Source organism: Danio aesculapii, chromosome 19, assembly GCF_903798145.1.
Source record: "Danio aesculapii chromosome 19, fDanAes4.1, whole genome shotgun sequence".
NCBI classification, from domain to species: Eukaryota; Metazoa; Chordata; class Actinopteri; order Cypriniformes; family Danionidae; genus Danio; species Danio aesculapii.
The window spans coordinates 33206285-33226017 of record NC_079453.1 but is presented as its reverse complement, the minus strand read 5'-3'; the positions used below and the strand labels follow the sequence as shown (position 1 = coordinate 33226017).

At 36.1% G+C, this 19733-nt stretch overlaps 1 protein-coding gene across 2 annotated transcripts in view; it reads left to right on the top strand.

Annotated features, from left to right (window-relative positions):
• znf704 (zinc finger protein 704) overlaps positions 1 to 19733 on the top strand; it is an 85750-nt gene that overhangs the window by 62184 nt on the left and 3833 nt on the right. For both annotated transcript variants that reach the window (XM_056479559.1, XM_056479557.1), the window contains exons 3-8: positions 4496 to 4599; positions 7140 to 7381; positions 12432 to 12532; positions 15422 to 15680; positions 17383 to 17493; positions 19097 to 19194. In XM_056479559.1, the coding sequence (XP_056335534.1) occupies positions 4496 to 4599; positions 7140 to 7381; positions 12432 to 12532; positions 15422 to 15680; positions 17383 to 17493; positions 19097 to 19194 (915 nt within the window). The remainder of the gene's footprint in view (positions 1 to 4495; positions 4600 to 7139; positions 7382 to 12431; positions 12533 to 15421; positions 15681 to 17382; positions 17494 to 19096; positions 19195 to 19733) is intronic.

Sequence of the window (19733 nt, the reverse complement as noted above, 5' to 3'; positions counted from 1 at the left end):
AGGCCCACCTCAGTTCCCGACTGACTATATTAAAATAACGTCATTTCAAATTCAGTTTCTATCTTCAATTCAGACACTATCACGTCTTTTTCAACGACTCAGCTGCTTTAGAACTTTGAAATGTTTTTCATAAATAGTGGAACATTAAAAGGTAGCTAAATCTCCAACACTATTCTTTAAAACATCACAATGTCCTTTCCTGCAATATCTCAATATATATTCTGTGCAAAATTCTTTATAGATATCCAGTCCCAAAAAACACTACTCAAATGAGAGTAGGCGGCGTCGTAACACAACGTGCTGACCATTGGATCACAATGGCATTATGGCGGAGTGTTTGTATGTGTGTGTTTTTCATTAACAATTTTTCATCTCTTAAATGATTTTGCTGATGAGCAAGGTGCCGCTGTTTGGGATCAAATGATAATTACGTCATCAGTAACCTGCAGGCTGCATTTTGCTCAAGGGGCTGCAAGGAAATAAATAAAAAGAAATAAATAAAAATATTTTACCTGCGGTAAAGAAATGAATACAAAGGGTGAGGCTATGGTCGAATAAATAAATAAATGAAAAAAGTATGACTGCTGAGAGTGCAAGCATCTAGGGACTCCGGCCCTCGTGGCCAAAAAACGGACCGGCCCACCGGGAATTCTCCCGGTCCTCCCTGCCTCACAGCAAGAAGGTCGCTGGTTTGAGTCCCAGCTGGGCCAGTTGGCATTTCTGTGTGGGTTTCTTTAGGGTGCTCCGGTTTCCCCCCACAGTCCATAGACATGTGCTATAAGTGAATGGAATAAACTAACTTGGCCATAATATATGAGTGTGTATAGGGTTATTCCCAGTACTGGGTTGGGGTTGGAAGGGCATCCGCAGTGTAAAACATATACCAAAATCATTCATTCCGCTGTGGCGACCTCTGAAATAGTAACTAATCTAAAGGAAATTGCAAATCAGTCAGACCATAGACTGAATTATGCCCAAAGTTTTAGTATAGGCATATACCAGAGATGCCCAAAGTAGAGCCCGCCGGTCAAAGTTGGCCCACGGTAACCTTTGATTTGACCCACCATCCCATCTGAGAGGAGAGTGAGAATGATGAAGATGAATTTTTTTTTTTCAGTTCTGCCAATCTCTGTCCTAATCTGTATACAAACTGCATTGCAACAACTTTACACTACGAAATATATAAAAGAGATGTTAACAGAGATCAGAGAAGCTGAAGGCAGTGAACAGATGCACACAGAGAGAGAGAGAGAGAGAGAGAGAGAGAGAGAGAGAGAGAGAGAGAGAGAGAGAGAGAGAGAGAGAGAGAGAGAGAGAGAGAGAGAGAGAGAGAGAGAGAGAGAGAGAGAGAGAGAGAGAGAGAGAGAGAGAGAGAGAGACATCCTGATCCTTGACAGGCTTTTTATATGGTCTATGAGCACAGGCAACATCAGCGTCACATCGGCCAAAAACACAGAAAAATCACACAAGAGGCAGTGTTTCAACAAACTTTTAACGGAAACCTTTGTTTATTTCATGCCTCCTCGATTCCCTAATATTTTCAACATTATCTGCACAAATCATATTTAATATTGGTTTGGCCAGTTTATATACCAGCATATTTAAGCGATCACTGGGGGTTTACATTTCAAAGTCTAAAGCTTGAACAAACATCTATACTTAATATACATGCGCTTTCTTCAATAAAATTGTGCATCTGTTAATTTTATTTTATGTGTAGATTATAGTATAGCCAGGAGTACTGTTCATGATGTGTGAAATATTGGAGGAAATACTAAATATTGTTGTGTGAGGTATTAAGGCAATTATGAGTGAAACGTTTGTTCATTCATTCATTTTTTTTCAGCTTAGTTCCTTAATTCATCAGGGGTCACCACAGTGGAATGAGCCGCCAACTTATCCAGCATATGTTTTATACCGAGGATGCCCTTCTAACTGCAACCCAGTACTGGGAAGCATCCATACACTCTCATTCACACACATACGCTACAGACAATTTAGTTTATTCAATTCACCTAACACTTAAAGCGCATGTCTTTGGAGCAGCTGCTTCGCTTACAGCTACAACTAAGGAAATGCTGGTACTCCTGCAGTCACCACCTGCTGGAAGAGAATGAACTAGCATTTTTAACCAGCATGTCTATCGTTTAGGTTTGTGCCAGTATGTTTAATGCACCATCATTTCACAAAGTCAGATTATGTATTTATCACTTCATGTTTGGAAATTATAAGATTTATTTTAAATCACCAACTGCCCGAGACGAATTTATGTTGCTCTATTGTGTGGAGCATGATTAAAGTGCAGTTGCAGGGTTTCTGCAGGTTTCACCAAGTCATATTTAAGTCTTAAAACCCCCTTTAAGACCATTAAGAATGACATTTTAGACTTATACAGGGTTAAACACTAAGGATTTTTTAATGACCCGGTATTATCATGAGGAATCCTATAATTATATTTAGTTTTCTTTCCCTGATTAGGGAATTTAATGGGGAATTTGCTGTAAAAATGTCTAACAGCGGTTGTGAATTGTATCTCTTTGCAATAAAAAACTTTAAATGTAAAAAATAAGATTTTATTGAGGTGTATTGTTGGTGATTGGGTGGATGTTGGCCAGACAGAGTAGCTTTTACTTGGACAAAGCAAAATTAAGACCTATTTAAAATGATTTAAGACACAAAATTTCAGAGAATTTAAGGACTTTTAAGGAATTTTTAAGGACTAAAATTTAGTTTTTGAAATTGAAGATCTTTTAAGACTTTTTAAGACCCAGCGGACACCCGGAGTTGTTTCCTCTAATTTGAAATCACTGCAGATTCAGCAACATTTTGCTGAAACACTTTCTATAAAAAAAATTATAGAATCAATCAGCCAATTTGCTAGTAAAATAACGGAACGTTCAAAACGTTCATAGAGAATAATAATTGGAGCATCACTATTTTGGTATTTTATGCATGTGGTAGGGTATGCGTATACAGTCTATGTGTGTGTGTGTGAGAGAGACATCAATTTCATTATTAAAAAAATATCATGCATACCTCCATAATTTTGCACCGTTTAGTTTCAAGCAAAAATAAAAATTAAGGATATTTTAAAGGGCACCTATGATTAAAATCATCTTTTGTAAGCTGTTTGGACAGAACTGTGTGTTGGTATAGTGTAGGTATAGTGTGTTCACAGTCATATTGGGGTGATATAAAGACAGCAAGTCTCTTTTTATTGATTTCCTGACATTAAAATAGGATCCAATTCCCTCCCACTTTGAGGCCCACCGCAACGTAATGTAAGAGTGATGTTTCCCCGCCCACCGAATTGAGTGACAGCCACATATTAACATGTCTCTGTAGTAACACGTATAATAATATCAACAAGACAGGACGTGCGCAAAGCAACTGGGATTAAAAGATCTGTTGAGCTCTCTGTGATCATCAATCATCATCAAATGTGATCAAGAGTTTAAAATGTTTTAAAACAGTGCATGTTTGTAATGATTTACAGTGATTTTACCGTCTTTACTTCATCACCACAGCTGCATGTCAGTACAATTACAAAAGAAGATGCTTCAATCCCAGTTTGTAGATGTTAAATTGGGTTTATTTTGTACTTTAACATAACGGATATCCATACAGCAGTGGATATTAATGTGTATCCTGTAACAGTTGCGTGCAAAAACAGTGCAAAGTTAAATGCAGAACAGAGTGACTCAGTGTTGCAACTCCACAACAAATACATCAAATAATAATAATTGTGAAAGTTTTTACTGTAGTATTTCTCATAAACGTTACATGAGATCTGCTTTCTTCATGTCTGTCACTGTGCTGTTCATCTGATGCAGCTGAGGCGGAGATTGAGGCACACTCTGACAAGCACATGGGAACGGTGGCCGGGACAACCAGCATTAAAGACACAGGCACCAAAAACAGCAACATAATGTTAAGAGCAGAAAATTCTAATGTTCTAAGGGGTAAAATAAATAATCTGATGGGTGTTTTGAGCTGAAACTTCACAGACACATTCTGGAGACACAAAAGACTCATCTTATATTGAAAAAGAGGTAAAATAGGTGCCCTTTAAACTTTTGAACTGAGCTGTACTGTAGTTAGGCACTGCCAGTGTGTGTGAGTGTGTGTGTGTGTGTCGATTCATAGCATGTGTTTACATTTTTAAGACATGCCACAGCTCTTCTTGTCCAGTTTGCAACCACATTTAGAGTTTGTCTGGATCAGGCGATGTACATCATTGATGCAGATCTAGAAGGAAAGTGAGTGTAGAATAACATCTTGACAGCTGACATTTCACACTGGAAGTGCTTACAGCGTGTCTCATGTGAGTGTTAGGTTGTTGAAAGTGAGGTATTATTGTCTCACTCTAATGCTGATCCACAAATCATGGGAAAAGAGATCTTGTTGACGTGCACGGATGCTATAGACTACACTATTCCGTAAAAATAAGACTTGTCGGTTTTGTGACTTAAAGTCTTGTTTCTTGCTCTTTCAGGAAATCGGAGGAAGAGGTGGACATGGACAAAGTGACCGCAGCTATGGTGTTGACCAGTCTGTCCACTAGTCCTCTGGTGCGGAGTCCTCCTGTTAAAGTTAGTGGTAAGTAACATTAGAACACAACAATACTCTGATCTCAGCCCCCGTTTTCACACACTCTGCTCTGAACTGCAAAAACTGCTGTGCTATTTCCTGTTTTTGCTGTCACATGTGCAAGAAAAACTGTCACATGAGATAGCAGTGCTTTAGCTCAGAGATTGTCTTTCGTTATCTTGTTCTAAAGCTGTCGTCTAGTAATAGCTTAAAGGGGCTTTATACTACACTTCTGTAACATTTGATTCCCTTAAGTTGTTTTTATGTTAGAAAAGGTCTCTTACTCTACAAAGTCATGATTTAGTTTGAATGGCAGATTATCTTGAACCATTTTACATGGTTAATGAAATGTGTTCCTTTTAGTTTATTTATTATAATTTTTTTTTGAGAATAAGACTCTATTAATAGGAAGAATATAATCACACAAATAAAAAGTACTAAAATATTATATCACATTATTATGAAAATCAAAATTTATAACTATTTATTATATATTTAACTATTATTTTTATTATTATAGAACATTTGATAATGCTTTATTTCTTTAAGTTTTTAGTCATTTTAGTGGTTGTTAGTTTTTTATGTTACAATATATATCAATATCTTATTTTTATATCACTGGTTATAAAAATAACAATCTCTAAAGTCTAAATAATAAAAGTAAAAACAGCTTGGTTGGTAGTTAAATATTAATTAAAAGTTAGACGTCAACATTTAATCCATCACAAAGCTGAGCATTAGCAAAGATCTTTTTTTTTTTTTTTTTTTTTTACATCGCACAGCTGCTTAAAAATGTTAAGGATCAGGAGCTATTTTAGAATTTTCATTTTAGGAGGGCTCAGCTCCTTATAGGCTAAACGCCGACAACTAGCTCTCTGCAACTCTCACATGGTCGCCCACTGAAGCCAAACAGAGCTGCATCCGGTCAGTAGCTGGATGGGAGACCACATGGGAAAGCTGGGTTGTTGCCGGAAGTTGTGTTAGTGAGGCCAGCAGGGGGCGCTCAACCTGCAGTCTGTGTGGGTCCTAACACCCCAGTATATTGAAGGGGACTCTATACTGCTCAGTGAGTGTTGTCTTTCAGATGAGGCGTTAAACGGAGGTCCTGACGAAAAAGAGTATAACCCTGGCATCCTGGCCAAATTTGCCCAAAAATCCCCATATCATAATTGGCTTCATCACTCTGTCTCCTCTCCACCAATCAGCTGGTGTGTGGTGTGCGGTATGGTGCAATATGGCTGTCGTCGCGTCATCCATGTGGATGCTGCACACTAGTGGTGGATGAGGAGATTCCCCCCATTGTGTAAAGCGCTTTGAGTGTCTAGAAAAGCCCTATATAAATGTAAGGAATTATTATTTTTATTACTATTAATGAAAAAAAAGAATATATATATGTATGTATGTATATATGTATATATATATATATATATATATATATATATATATATATATATATATATATATATATATATATATATATATATATATTTATATATTTATATATATATATATATATATATATATATATATATACATTTTGAGTAATCATTTTAAAGTAATTAACTTAAAAATGTTTGACTAATATAGTAGGATTGTATACAAAACAAGCAGTATTGCATAGCCATTTGAGTTCTAAATGAGCCAAATAGTCTTAACACACTGTAGTACAAACCACTTTCTATACTCAAGTAAATTTATTTCTCATATATTAAATAAATAAAACTGCCACTTTCCTAATCCAGAATGGCATAAATATATACATATAAAATGTACAGGCTAATTTACATATTTCACGTTCATAATATAAGTAATAATAGGAAATAATTTATATTTTTTAATACAATACAACACAATGTGCATGAATGTACGATATAGGCAATGCCCCATGCAATGAAATGTGCTTTATATTTATAGTTCATTTTTAAATAATAATAGTGAAATGTTCATTAAGAGTTACATTTTCACTGGAGAAAACAGCTGTGAAGATGAGGTGAGCACCAGTAGATGGGAAACCCGAGTGCTCCTCCATGACATTGGTGTACAAGTGTTTCTATAGCAAAGAACTGCAAATATGCAGATATTATAACAATCTATCGATAAACACACACTTTGTTCTCTCGCTTTGCACAGCTGTGGTTTGCTGATTAAATAAAAAACGAGTTGAAAACAGAGAGGAGCGGAAGTCTGCCACCATTTTCATATAAAATTTAAAGGGAACTGAGGCGATAATTTAGTAGTGTTCAGTTCATGTTTTGGGGGCTAAAGCCCCTTAAAATTGGTCTAGAGACACACATGTTGAGTATTATATCTTTTGATGGCTTTTAAAGGAGTACTATAATACTATAATGTTGCTTTTATATATAATTAAGACTTTAACTTTCTGTTACGACACTATGTTAAAGTTCCACTGAACAATGACACTTCCATAAACTGAATGGATTTAATGTCTTCTCACTCCCCATTACACTTAATTGAAAGTTTAGTATATTATAAAGCCATATGCGTGTCGGTATGATGGTTATTGCACTTAATGCCTCTTCACCATACAGAGGGTCTAAATGGATCCTGGAAGGATGGAGGCTTTACTCCATCCAGCTACAGCAGCAGTGGATATTGGAGCTGGAGTGCACCAAGTGACCAGTCCAACCCGTCCACGCCCTCCCCACCATTGTCAGCCGACAGCTTCAAACCCTTTCGCATGCCCAGCCTTAGTGGCCCGCCAGACGACAACATCGATGAGCATGATGGGAACAGCTTGCTGTTCGACGAACCCATCCCCCGCAAACGCAAGGTGAGGCGCTGTCATCTCACCTTCACTTATGGAGATTTGATCAGGCGTAACTTAGTTAAATATTACTATAGGAAGAATGGATAAAGGAAGATAATAGATTTACAACGAGCGGCACACAAAACGTCCCTGGCATGGTTTGTGATCCTTGAAGTCAAATTCAAATGTGATTTAGAGTGAGGCAAAGACTCTTGTTTGAGTGCTGAATACGGTATTTCATGCTGAAGGTCAATTTGCGTATTGATATCAAACAGCTTTCACAAATATTGAATCTGAGAAAAAATAAATGCCAGTACTATAAATGTATTAACATCATGACTGATAGAAATGGTGTTGATTAAATGGTGTTCCGTGTAGGATTGGGCGATATGGCAAAAATGCAATCTCAATAATAAATCTGCAACATTACAAATTGTGAAGTTGAATGAATATATTACCCTCTATGTTAAAAAAATCTTCCAGATGGGGAGCTAGTTTCTGAGATTAACAAGAAAAGAAACCAAAAAGCCACTCTGGCGACATCCTTACATCCTTTTTTATTTACAATCTCCTCACTGCTGCTAGCCACGGCACTCGTTTTCATGTGTGTTGTTATTCTGACCTGAAATGACAAGCTCCCCTGGCATCTCTCATTACTAGGCGACCATCACTCGTTTTCTCAGCAGATGACAATCGGACAAATCGAAGTAGTTAGTCTGCCGTTATTACTGAAATGTGTATATTCCTTACAAATTGTGAAGCAGATTGGTTAGTTCTACTCGTGCTCGCGCCATTTGGAAAGTTCAGATGTTTCCAACTAGATGTGGCTAGAAAATCATGTGCGCGTCCGCCCAAATGGGCGTCATGCAAGTCGCGCACCTCCATTGGAAATGACAAACTTACACCCCAAGCTTATTGCCATTGCTTCCAAGCAGCCACATTTTAATAAAACTATAGCCTTCATACCGAAACTACATACCGAATCATATTTTTATTGATATTGACAATGGTGATTGGTCAACAAAATATCGATAGCGATTTTACCGCAGCCCTAGTCAATATTATTAGCCCCGTTAAGCAATTTTTTTTCAATTGTCTACAAAACAAACCACTGTTATACGATGACTTGCTCAATTACCTAGTTAACCAAATTAACCTAGTTAAGCATTTAAATTGCTCGTTAAACTGAATACTAGCATCTTGAAAAATATCCAGTTAAATATTATGTTGTCAGCATGGCAAAGATAAAAGAAATCAGTCATTAGAAATGAATTATTAAAACTATAAATACAGGGGAGCTAATAGCAACAGCAAGGCTAATAATTCTGACTTCAACTGTACCTTAAGTACTAATAGACATCTAATATCTTAATGATAGGCTGGCTATAAGCTACTAGTTAGTAGTGAGAATTGGTTCCTCAGCGTTACCAAATTATTTTAGTTGATTGACAGCACTTGTCACGACGCCCATGAATAAAACACCAAGTACATGATTCATAGTTCCTGTGAAAGATGTGTAAATGTGATTTATATAGGTGGGCTAGTGTTGCAGACGGATTGTTTGAGAAGTCTTAGAGACATATTTCTTTAGTTTTAATAACATACCGTCCCTCTCTGGGATGTGGCTCATTTGGAGGTGTCGTTACTAGACATGATGATGCTGTGTAGAGAGGCAATTTACCTGTCTTTACGAAGATAAGTTACCAGTGCACTAGGCTGCTCAAAGGCACCAATCTACTTCATCTTGCAGTTCATCACGCTCATGTCAGGTGCATCCTAGATTCTGTCAGTCTTCCCTCATTTGTGGGAATGAATAGGCCCTTCTTTATCTCTGTTATTGTCTCTCCTGCTTAGGATTCCAGGACAGCAGAGGTGCCAGTGTTTGTTGGGACCTTATTTACATTATTGCTACTGTTGTAAAAACTACAGAAATATAAATATACAATTGAAGTCAGAGTTCTTAGCCCCTCTCAATTATTAGCTCCCTTTTTTATTTTTCCCCCAATTTCTCTTTAACGGAAAGAAGATTTTTTTTCAACACATTTCTAAACAAATTCGGTTTAATAGCTCATTTCTAATAACTGATTTCTTTTATGTTTGCCCTGATGACAGTAAATTATATTTGACTAGATATTTTATTAAGGTCTGGCTGGATTAGATGGTAAGCAAACAATCAGTTCTCATAACCACCGTGTTGATGCAGGAGAAATGGGCAAGAATAAAGCTCTGTGACTTTGATAAGGGCCAAATTGTTAAGGCATGGCAAATCTGGAATGGCATTTGTGAGATTTTACCAAGAGATACAAACCACAAACCAACAACAGGGGTTTGGTTGTGTAAGAAATACAGCGATTTTGTAATAGTATAACTAATGAAAGATTGTGTGACAGCATATGACAGTATTCACACCGTCAATTTACGAGGTCTTCTAAAATACCATGATATTTACTGATTAAAACAACCATGGTGTTTTCATTAAAAAAAAGAACTGCCAGTTCCATAATACAGTAGATTCTGAATGATAGTATGGTTGGTAGATACTGTATACTACCATACACTGTGATATTTGGATCTTAATGACACTTTGCAATAAGTTTTTACTAGTTAATTAATTTACTAACATGAACTAATAATGAACAATACTTGTACAGCATTTGTTAATCATAGTTCAACCTTTACTAATGTTCTATTAAAATCCAAATTCAAGTTTGTTAACATTAGTTATTGCACTGAGTTAATATGAATTAACAATTAACCACTGTATTTTAATTAACTAACATTAAATAGCATAGATAATTACTATAATAAATGTTGATTGTTTGTTCATGTTAGTTAATGCATTAACATTTTTTCATTTTCTTTCACCTTAGTCCCTTATTTATCAGGGGTTGCCACAGCAGAATTAACTGCCAACTATTTCATTTTATGCAGTGGATGTCTTTCCAGCCGCAACCCAGTACAGGGAAACACGAAACTAGCCCAGTCGAGACTCATAACCAGCGGCCTTATTGCTGCAAGGCAACAGTTCCAACAACTGAGCCACTGTGCTGCAACGCATTAACAAATATTAACTAAAACAACCTTATTGGAAAGTGTTACCTGTACCTTTTATAACAGTTGCTAAAGTAACTGGGTACAGCAATGGTGTTGTTTTATTGTGGTATTAATATTGCTTGTATGGAATTGTAAAGTTCTTTTAAGACAACCATGGCAATTGTGCTGACAATACTTTCAGACAATATTTTAATATAAAACATAGCCATACCATGGTATGTGTTTTAATTTTGTCAATGAAAATAAGGTACAAATATGTTCATTAGCTATGCATTTAACACTTATGTGCTGTTGGGGATGTATTCATCCACTCTGGGGTGATTTGTGTCTTAATTTGGCCAGAACTTGTTTCAGCTAGTGAAATGATTTTGGGTGACAAATCTTATTTTGACACACATTTTGGGAAAATGCTTTGAATTAAAAAAAAAAACCTCAACAATACACTCTGGGCTAATTCACTACCCCTTTGGTATGTTCAGAATTAAAACATCCACTAAATTTAACTACACTGAAAAAATTATTCAAAGATGATTCCTTGGATTTACTCAATTTTTTACGTTAAGTGGTTGTAAACAATTTATTTGGGCTGAATTTAAACAAACAAATTAAGTTGAACATTATTAAATTTAATTTGTTTGTTTAAATTCAACACAAATAAATTGTTTGCAACAGTTTTGCATGCAACACTTTTTTTAGTGTACAGTAAATGCATGATAAGGTAAAATTAACTTTTTTTTATATGGAAAACAAGTAATTTTGTGTTTTTTTTTTACCAAATCAGTGACATTATTTATGAACTTGGCAATTAAAGAGTAAAATCCTGTAATTTTCTAAACAATTCAGTAATTTTATTCAGGACTGAGGTTGATTAACAGATTTGTGCAAAAATATATATATACATATATGAATCTGATTTCATTTAGTGGATGTTTTCATCCCGAACATTGCAAAAGGTAGTAGTCAATTGTAGTATCTAGCGATATCGAAGTCATCCCATCTTCCTCTCAACTTTGGGGGGAAAAAAAGTTTATCAACAAGCATTTTTTACCCTTTTTTGCAGTGATGAAATGAATGCTGCATGGCACTTTCATAAATGTTGTGTTAATGATTCTTTATCCTAGTATATACTACCTAAACAGCTTTAAATGACACTGAATGTTACTTCAAATTATACCACGACAGTGCTACGGTACATTTCATTGGTAGTACAATGATACCGATTTCACGCTCATTTCTGCATACACGTCTAATTAATAATGCTGTTGATAAAGAAGTGCAATTACTTTCAGATTAATTTCAAGGAACTGCTGTGAAAACATTAGCTTCCTCCAAAGCCATCGATCAGTCATATCTCAGTGTCTTTCCTGACAGTGTCTTTCATAAGAGGAGAAAAATGGCAAGGCTTTCTGCTCTGACCTTCAGCTGCCTTCTAGAGAGTTGACTTCAACACGAGGACAGCAGCCAGTTTGAACTGTGTTATTAATTAGTGGCTGCTTTACAGCACTGGGAATTGCGCACGGTTTTCATCAGGGACACCACGAACTGATTAAGCAGGAAAAGAGATGCTTTGTTTGCCAGGCCAACACAATAGCCATCTAGTAAAAATTAAATTAGCGTCTTGACAATGGTAAACAAACTAGCGCACGGCACCGGCATAATAGCGTATTTCGAGAGATCGAAGTATTAAGACTTTCATCTTCACTTATGCTCAATCGCGCTTTCAGCCGGAGTTCAGTTTTGACACTGGAGCCGCGGCTCTCAAATGACAATTGTGTAATTAGCGCAGACACATTGTGTGAAAGATGACATGCGCTTTTGAAAGACTCTGCTATAGTGTCACTCTCAATGCCGACCAATTACCAGGCTCAGAATAGAGAAAGGGAGATGTCTAGGTTGGCGTCCTGCTGAGGCTCCGGGCTCCCCCTGTGTCAGGCTTTTGTGAGCTTTTGAATGCTGAGGACAAGAGGTCTGCCAGTTAATGTGGATTAGGGCACTCACTGTGCACCTGTGTCCCTGACAGAACTCCATGAAGGTGATGTTCAAGTGTCTGTGGAAGAATTGCGGGAAGGTCTTGAGCACAGCTGCTGGGATCCAGAGGCACATTCGAACCGTCCATCTTGGGTAAGGCAACCTGTGGAATCACCAAAAATTGGGTTTATTCATAATGTACACAATTAGGCTTCTGTGGGGTATCAAATTTTGTTGTTGCTGTAAAATAAAATAAAATAAAATAAAATAAAATTAAATTAAATTAAATTAAATTAAATTAAATTAAATTAAATTAAATTAAATTAAATTAAATTTAATTTAATTTAATTTAATTTAATTTAATTTAATTTAATTAAATAAAATATAAATTCAACAGGTATAATAACTAAAAAAATGCTTTTTTTGTTTTATAAATGTAAATAAATGTTTTTAACAAATTAAATCGCAAAAGAATCGTAAAGTACCATCGGTAAAACTTTACATTAAAGTATCATCAGTAAATCAGTGAGAAAATAGCTTGTTTTAAAAAATATAATTAAATTTTATTTGTTTTTTTTCTTAATAAGATTTATTCATCAGATTTTTGTGACAGTTAACAAACAAAAGAAGCAATATATATATATATATATAAATATAATATAAATATATATATATAACAGTAAAACATTGATTAAAAAGTTAAAATGAACCACACTATAACCCACATATTGTGCAACAGACAGTATCTGATTTGCATAAACAATATATGATGTGCATTCATTTCACAAATGAAGCAAAAAACAGGTGAGTACCTAAAGTTGAGGTTGGCAGCATGGTGTGTTAGGTAAAATAAATAATAAATAATAAAAAAAAGAAACATTTTAAAAGAAAGGAAAAAGGGTAAATATATTAAACAGAATAGGCTGGGGGGTGGCATGTTCTTTAAACTTGTGGTTTTACGCCAAGAAAGAGTTGTATGATTGTGCTATATCAGCACTAGTATTCATCTAGAAGGTACAGATTAAAAGTGCAGATGGGCAACCATTCATTCAACAGTAACTGCTTCAAGTTACAGAGATTTAACATGCTCCAAAAAAATTTCCAAATTTTGTATATAATGTATATTGAATTTTTTCTAATTTAACAAAAATAAGGCGTCTTTAATCCAGTATGGATTGAGTATGGGGGTTGAGGAGACTTCCACTGCAAGACAATACACCCCCTAGCTAATAATGACAGAAAAGCTATTAATTCAGCAAAATAAAACTTTATTCGTTTTTAACTTTATTTAATAAAATAATTATGACTTTTGATTTAATTGTGTTATTACACACAAAAAAATGACATTTGCTGCTTGTTCAAACTATGTATTCAAAATGAGCTGAAACATACCCATTTTATACCCATGCATACACATCAAGACTCTAAGATATACGTTTGTTACTAACAAAATAACTCCTCCACACTGCATTTCACTTATACTCTGTCAGAAACCCATTCATATTTTTATTCTGTTGTACCATCTCTTGGCTGACATCCATCACAACGAACTCTGGATAGCCTTTAGTGAGAGATAAGTGATAGCAGGCAGCTCCTGATTCAATGTCAAAACATGAGACTAATTCCAGCAGGATTATCACCACGCTTACACTATTACTGCTGGGCACAGAGTAATGACAGCTAAGGCCAGATGAGAGTGAAGAAAGGTTTATGTTTCTCTCGGCTGAAGTCTAATTAAACCGCACAAGTGTCAGTTCAGCTGGGAGATACCAGTAGGATTTGGAAGATCTCATCTTTCTGAAGTCTGGTTCAGCGGAAGGACATGAGAAAATGACAGTTTGTTTTATGCGTTGCATTAAATAATGGTTAGAAAATTCAATGCAAGTACTGTACAATACTGTGCTATATGCATTATACACTAAACTGTAGTACTATCCTCACCCTACATTTTAGTAATCTATAAAATAACATACTTTAATGTGATATATTGTATTATAGTGATGTATTGTCACAAATTATAACATATATAAATAAATTATACCAATACAGTAAGAATTATTTTAATACTTTTATTTAGCAAAGTGCATTAAATTGCCCAAAAGTGAAAGTAAATTTTATATTTGTGTTTCAATTGGGTGTACTTTGGAACTATAATTTTTTATGTACAGTAATACATCCGCTAAACCAGTGTTTCTCAACTAGTGGGAACATTTTCAGTGGGTCGCGGAGTCTGTGGTCAAAAAACATCAACATTTTAATGTTTAACTTATTTTGCTTTTACCAGACTTTTATTTTGAAATGCACGTTCGACAACCATGCTGTTTGACATGTGAAATTTCATTTAATTATAGCAACAAATATGTCGAAGCGCAATTACGACCTTAAATATGTAAAGTATGGATTTACATATATTGACGACAAAAAAGACTTAAAACCTCAGTGTGTCACATGTAGTGAGGTGCTCTCACAAGAGAGCATGAAACCTTCTAAATTAAAATGACATTTAGAAATCAAACATCCCGGTTGCAAGGACAAACCTGTGGACTATTTTCAAAGACGACTCCAAGAGCTGAGGACATCACAAGTGCATATATTTTGTTAAATGACAGCAATAAAATATTGCTTATTTGCAAGTCTTGGGGATTTTCTTATGATTTATCTGTCACTACTTGTGTATGTTAACAAATAAATACAAATTCATTATAATTCCTAAAATTCTATTATAGTTCCTAAAAATTTGGGTCGTGGCTTGATGACCATGTAAAAATGTGGGTCCCATGTCCAAACCAGTTGAGAATCACTGCACTAAACGACAGAGAAAATGTTATTTTATATTGTACACAAATCAGTGGAGTTGTCTGTGAGAACAGACTCCGTGTGAGCAGACAAGTTTAGGTTTTTTATAATATGTCAGAAAAGCATAGTGCTTTATAGTACTGAATAATATGAAGCAGTCATATAAGTGGTGAAAATGAGTAACACTGAGTTAAAGCAAATCATGTTGTTCAAAATGAAATATTCCATTCATTTGTGTCTGATCAGGAGGAACTGTGACTCAGAGTGCAGTGACGGTGAGGAGGATTTCTACTACACTGAGATCAAGCTGAACACAGACTCAGTGGCGGACGGTTTGAGCAGTCTGTCTCCTGTGTCCCCATCTGTGCTGTCCCCCCCGCCGGCCCTGGACCAGAGACAGCCGGATGGCACAAACGGGGCAAAGAGCGAGAGCAGCTCCAGCACCCCTCTCAGCCGCTCGGCTCCCAGCGCTCTCTACCTAGTGCACACAGACCACGCCTACCAGGTACAGCTTATCCAATCAGAACGAGTACATTTACATAACATTACATCACTTCAGAGATTGCTCTCACTACGCAACCACTAGACAGGAGTCACTTGAATATAAGCTAGTAGGTTTGTGCAGTAACAGAAAAAGGCAAATCATTTAATATCAGATGGCTGAAGGGTCATGACTGAAGAGAATACAGAGATTAGACAGATCAGGCTGTGCATAAGGACACCCTTGATTGCAATATGAAGCATGAAAAGGTCACAACATCAGAGGAGAATTGTGATGAGAAGTCGCATGTTTCTCATAATGTCCTCTACTGTGCAGAAATATGGCTGGGGCTGGTAGAATTTACTTTGTTTTAGCAAGTATCTTATGATAAAATACAGTAAGTACAGTAGTGTTGTGAATTGTATTACTATTTAAAACGGTTTGTACTTATTTATAATTATAATTCTGCCATCATTTATTCACCCTTGACTTGTTCCAAACCAGTTTGAGTTATTTGTTCTGTTGATCACAAAATAAGATATTTTGAAAAATGTTGGAAACTATCCCTTTAAATATATTTAAAAATGTACATTTTCCTGATGGCAAAGTAGAATTATCAGCATCATTACTTTAGTCACACAATTCTATACAAAAGTTGTAGTACTTAAGATTTTGTAGATTTTTATTTATTTTTTTTCAAAATCTATTGAGACATTTAAATCTCTTTACTGTCATTTTTGATTAATTGAATTCATCTTTTCTTAATTTAAGAGTAGTGTTTAAACAAAGGCGACGCAGTGGCGCAGTAGGTAGTGCTGTCACCTCACAGCAAGAAGGTCGCTGGTTCGAGCCTCGGCTGGGTCAGTTAGCGTTTCTGTGTGGAGTTTGCATGTTCTCCATGCGTTCGCGTGGGTTTCCTCCGGGTGCTCCGGTTTCTCCCACAGTCCAAAGACATGCGGTACAGGTGAATTGGGAAGGCTAAATTGTCTGTAGTGTATGTGTGTGAATGGGTGTGCATCGATGTTTCCCAGAGATGGGTTGCAGCTGGAAGGGCATCAACTGCGTAAAATATGTGCTGGATAAGTTGACGGTTCATTCCTCTGTGGCGACCCCAACTTAATAAAGGGACTACGCGGAAAAGAAAATGAATGAATGAATGTATAAACAAAGACAGTAAATGAAGAGTTCAGATGCAGAAACCTCTTAATGCCATCTGAAATGTTTTCCTAAAATGACTGTTTTTGTCAGCTTCCTATGTTCATGTTCATTTATTTCACTTAAAAAGCATGGTAAATAACTTATTCATCAGTAGAAAAGTAAAATTACAGAGTCTACACACAGGAGTCTGAGAAAAATGCTAATTTTAGAAGAAAATATCAAATGGCTTTTAGAGGTTTTTGCATCTAAACAACCCCATTAAGGTTCAAAATAAAACTTTAGCTATGATGGCGTGATTTTAACTATTTTTTTTTTTTTAAAGTTTATCTATTACAAAAAAATCTAAATTGAAATCAAAATTCAAAGCACGCAATAAAGTAATACATTTTTCAAACTACAATAATACTGTTAAACATCTGCTTTCCTGTCAAGTAGCAGATCTATAAGGAAACCCTAAACTAGACCAGTTGAAATTATTATTATGGTTATTATTACATTACAAACATGCAGTCTAGTCCTAATGCGAGGCCCGTAGAAACTCTATATCAGTGTGACTGTCACTCCACAGGCCACAACCCCCGTCACCATCCCCTCCACCAACTCCACTGGCTTCACCCCCTCCAGCAGCAGTTTCAGTATCTCCTGGCAGTCCCCACCTGTCACATTCACTGGTACCTCTGTGAGTACAGACACACACACAAACTCACAAGCTCTTGTACCCATCACAACACACACATGCACACACTGAACTGCAGTGTGCACTGCCTTTTGTTTTGAGTTTTTTATGTGTATGCTAAGGTAAGCACACAGTACATGCGATGTAAATGATGTCATTAACGTGATACACATCTACACTTCTAGTTATTTACTTTTGGTCACATTTTTTTTGCATACAAACATGAAAATAACATATTTAACTTGCATTATTTAATGTTTCGGTGCTCAGATTTAAAGGGATAGTTCAACCCAAAACTAAAATACTTCCATTATTTACTAACCCATGACTTGTTTTTTTATTTGTTGAACATAAATGAAGATATTTTTTAAAAATATTGGAAACTTATATCAATTGACTTCCTTTATATTTGTTTTGCCTAGATTAGACAAAGATGAATGTTTCTAATGTGCATGTCATATATAGCTACTTTGAAAGTTTACATATTCCACAGTGCATATACACTAAGTCTTGTCATCGATCGCAGTTGTAAGAGCGACAAAAAAAATGGACTTTTAGTTGATTATTTGGAAAAGTGTCAGAAGGTAGATTTTTCAGATGAATCATCTGTTGAGATGCATCCTAATCATCACAAATACTGCAGGAGGCCTATTGGAACCCACATGAACCCAAGATTCTCATAAAATCAGTCAAGTTTGGTGAAGGAAAAATCATGGTTTGGGGTTACATTCAGTATGGGGGCGTGCGAGAGATCTGCACAGGGGATGGCAACATTAACAGCCTGCGGTATCAGATATTTGTGCTGCCCATTACATTACAAAACACAATAAAGGGCAAATTCTTCTGCAGGATAGCACTCCTCATGCTTCAGCCTCCACATAAAAGGTCAAGGTGCTCCAGGATTGGCCAGCCCAGTCACCAAACATGAACATTATTGAGCATTTCTGGGGAAAGATGAAGGAGGCGTTGAAGATGAATCCAAATAATCTTGATGAACTCTGGGAGTCCTGCAAGAACGCTTTCTTTGTCATTCCAGATGACTTTATTAATAAGTTATTTGAGTCATTGCAGATATGAATGAATGCAGTCGTCCAAGCTCATGAGAGTCATACACAATATTCATTCTTTTTCCACTGCACCATGACTTTATATTCTACACTGTACATTATTTCTGTTAAGTGACAAGACTTTTGTCTAAGCAAAGTCAGAGCTTACTGTCCTAATTAAATAATTAAAAACCAAGGCATGATCATATTTTATTTTGGTAAAATAAGCATAATCTAGAGGCCTTTACCTTTCATATAAACCACTTCTGATACCAAATGATCAACTAGAAGTCAAGTTATTATTGTTATTCCTAAAACTTGGATAGGCGACAAGACTTTTATCAGATAGTGTACACACAAGCCGTAAAATCTTGATCGATTGACCGCAGTTTGCCAGCTCATTTGACCAAATACCCCCAAGCTAATCAGCAAGCTAAACGGACAACATTTTAACCTCTTTGTCAATAAATCGAGTGTTGAGGTTTTTATGACAGGAAATGTAGGAATGATGTGTTGGCTGTGTGTAAAGATGTGAAGTGTGTCTGTGTGTGTGACTGCAGGCCTCTCCCACTCACAGCCGGACGCAGGGCTTTGGGGAACAGCGCTCTCAGACCATCGCAGTGCTCTCGTCTCCCCCCAGAGCCGCAGGATCGCTCAGGTACAGTCTCAACTACACTTCCCTTCAGTCATAAGAACATTATGGCTGTACAATGTTTAAACCGTATGATTGCTGGAGTTATAGCACCCAAAAGGGACATGCTTGCATTTTATGATCATCCAGATGTAAAAATCTAGTCGCACATCATGAACTCTGTGCACATTGTGGAAAAGTACAATTTCGAGTAAGTTCTGCTCTCTGCTTGCTTGGTTTGGTGCCAGAAGCACATAAAAAGTCCATAAACCCACTGGTGTTTTGTTAATACTGTAGGATTATAATCGGAAACTGGAATCTAACATATTGGGTGTCAGAAACTACAGTATTTTGCATCAGTAGTAGTTGATCATGTAAATTCTATTTTGTATTAGGGCTGCACAATACATAATTTCAGCACCAATACACAATGCTTACATCTGCAATAGTCACATTGCAGGAAGTGCAATGTTGAGTTTATAAATTGGCATTATATGTTACCAGGAGCCACAGTTAAGAACACAAAGGTTTTGCAGTAATTTAATGATAATGGAGTGAAAGTGTTT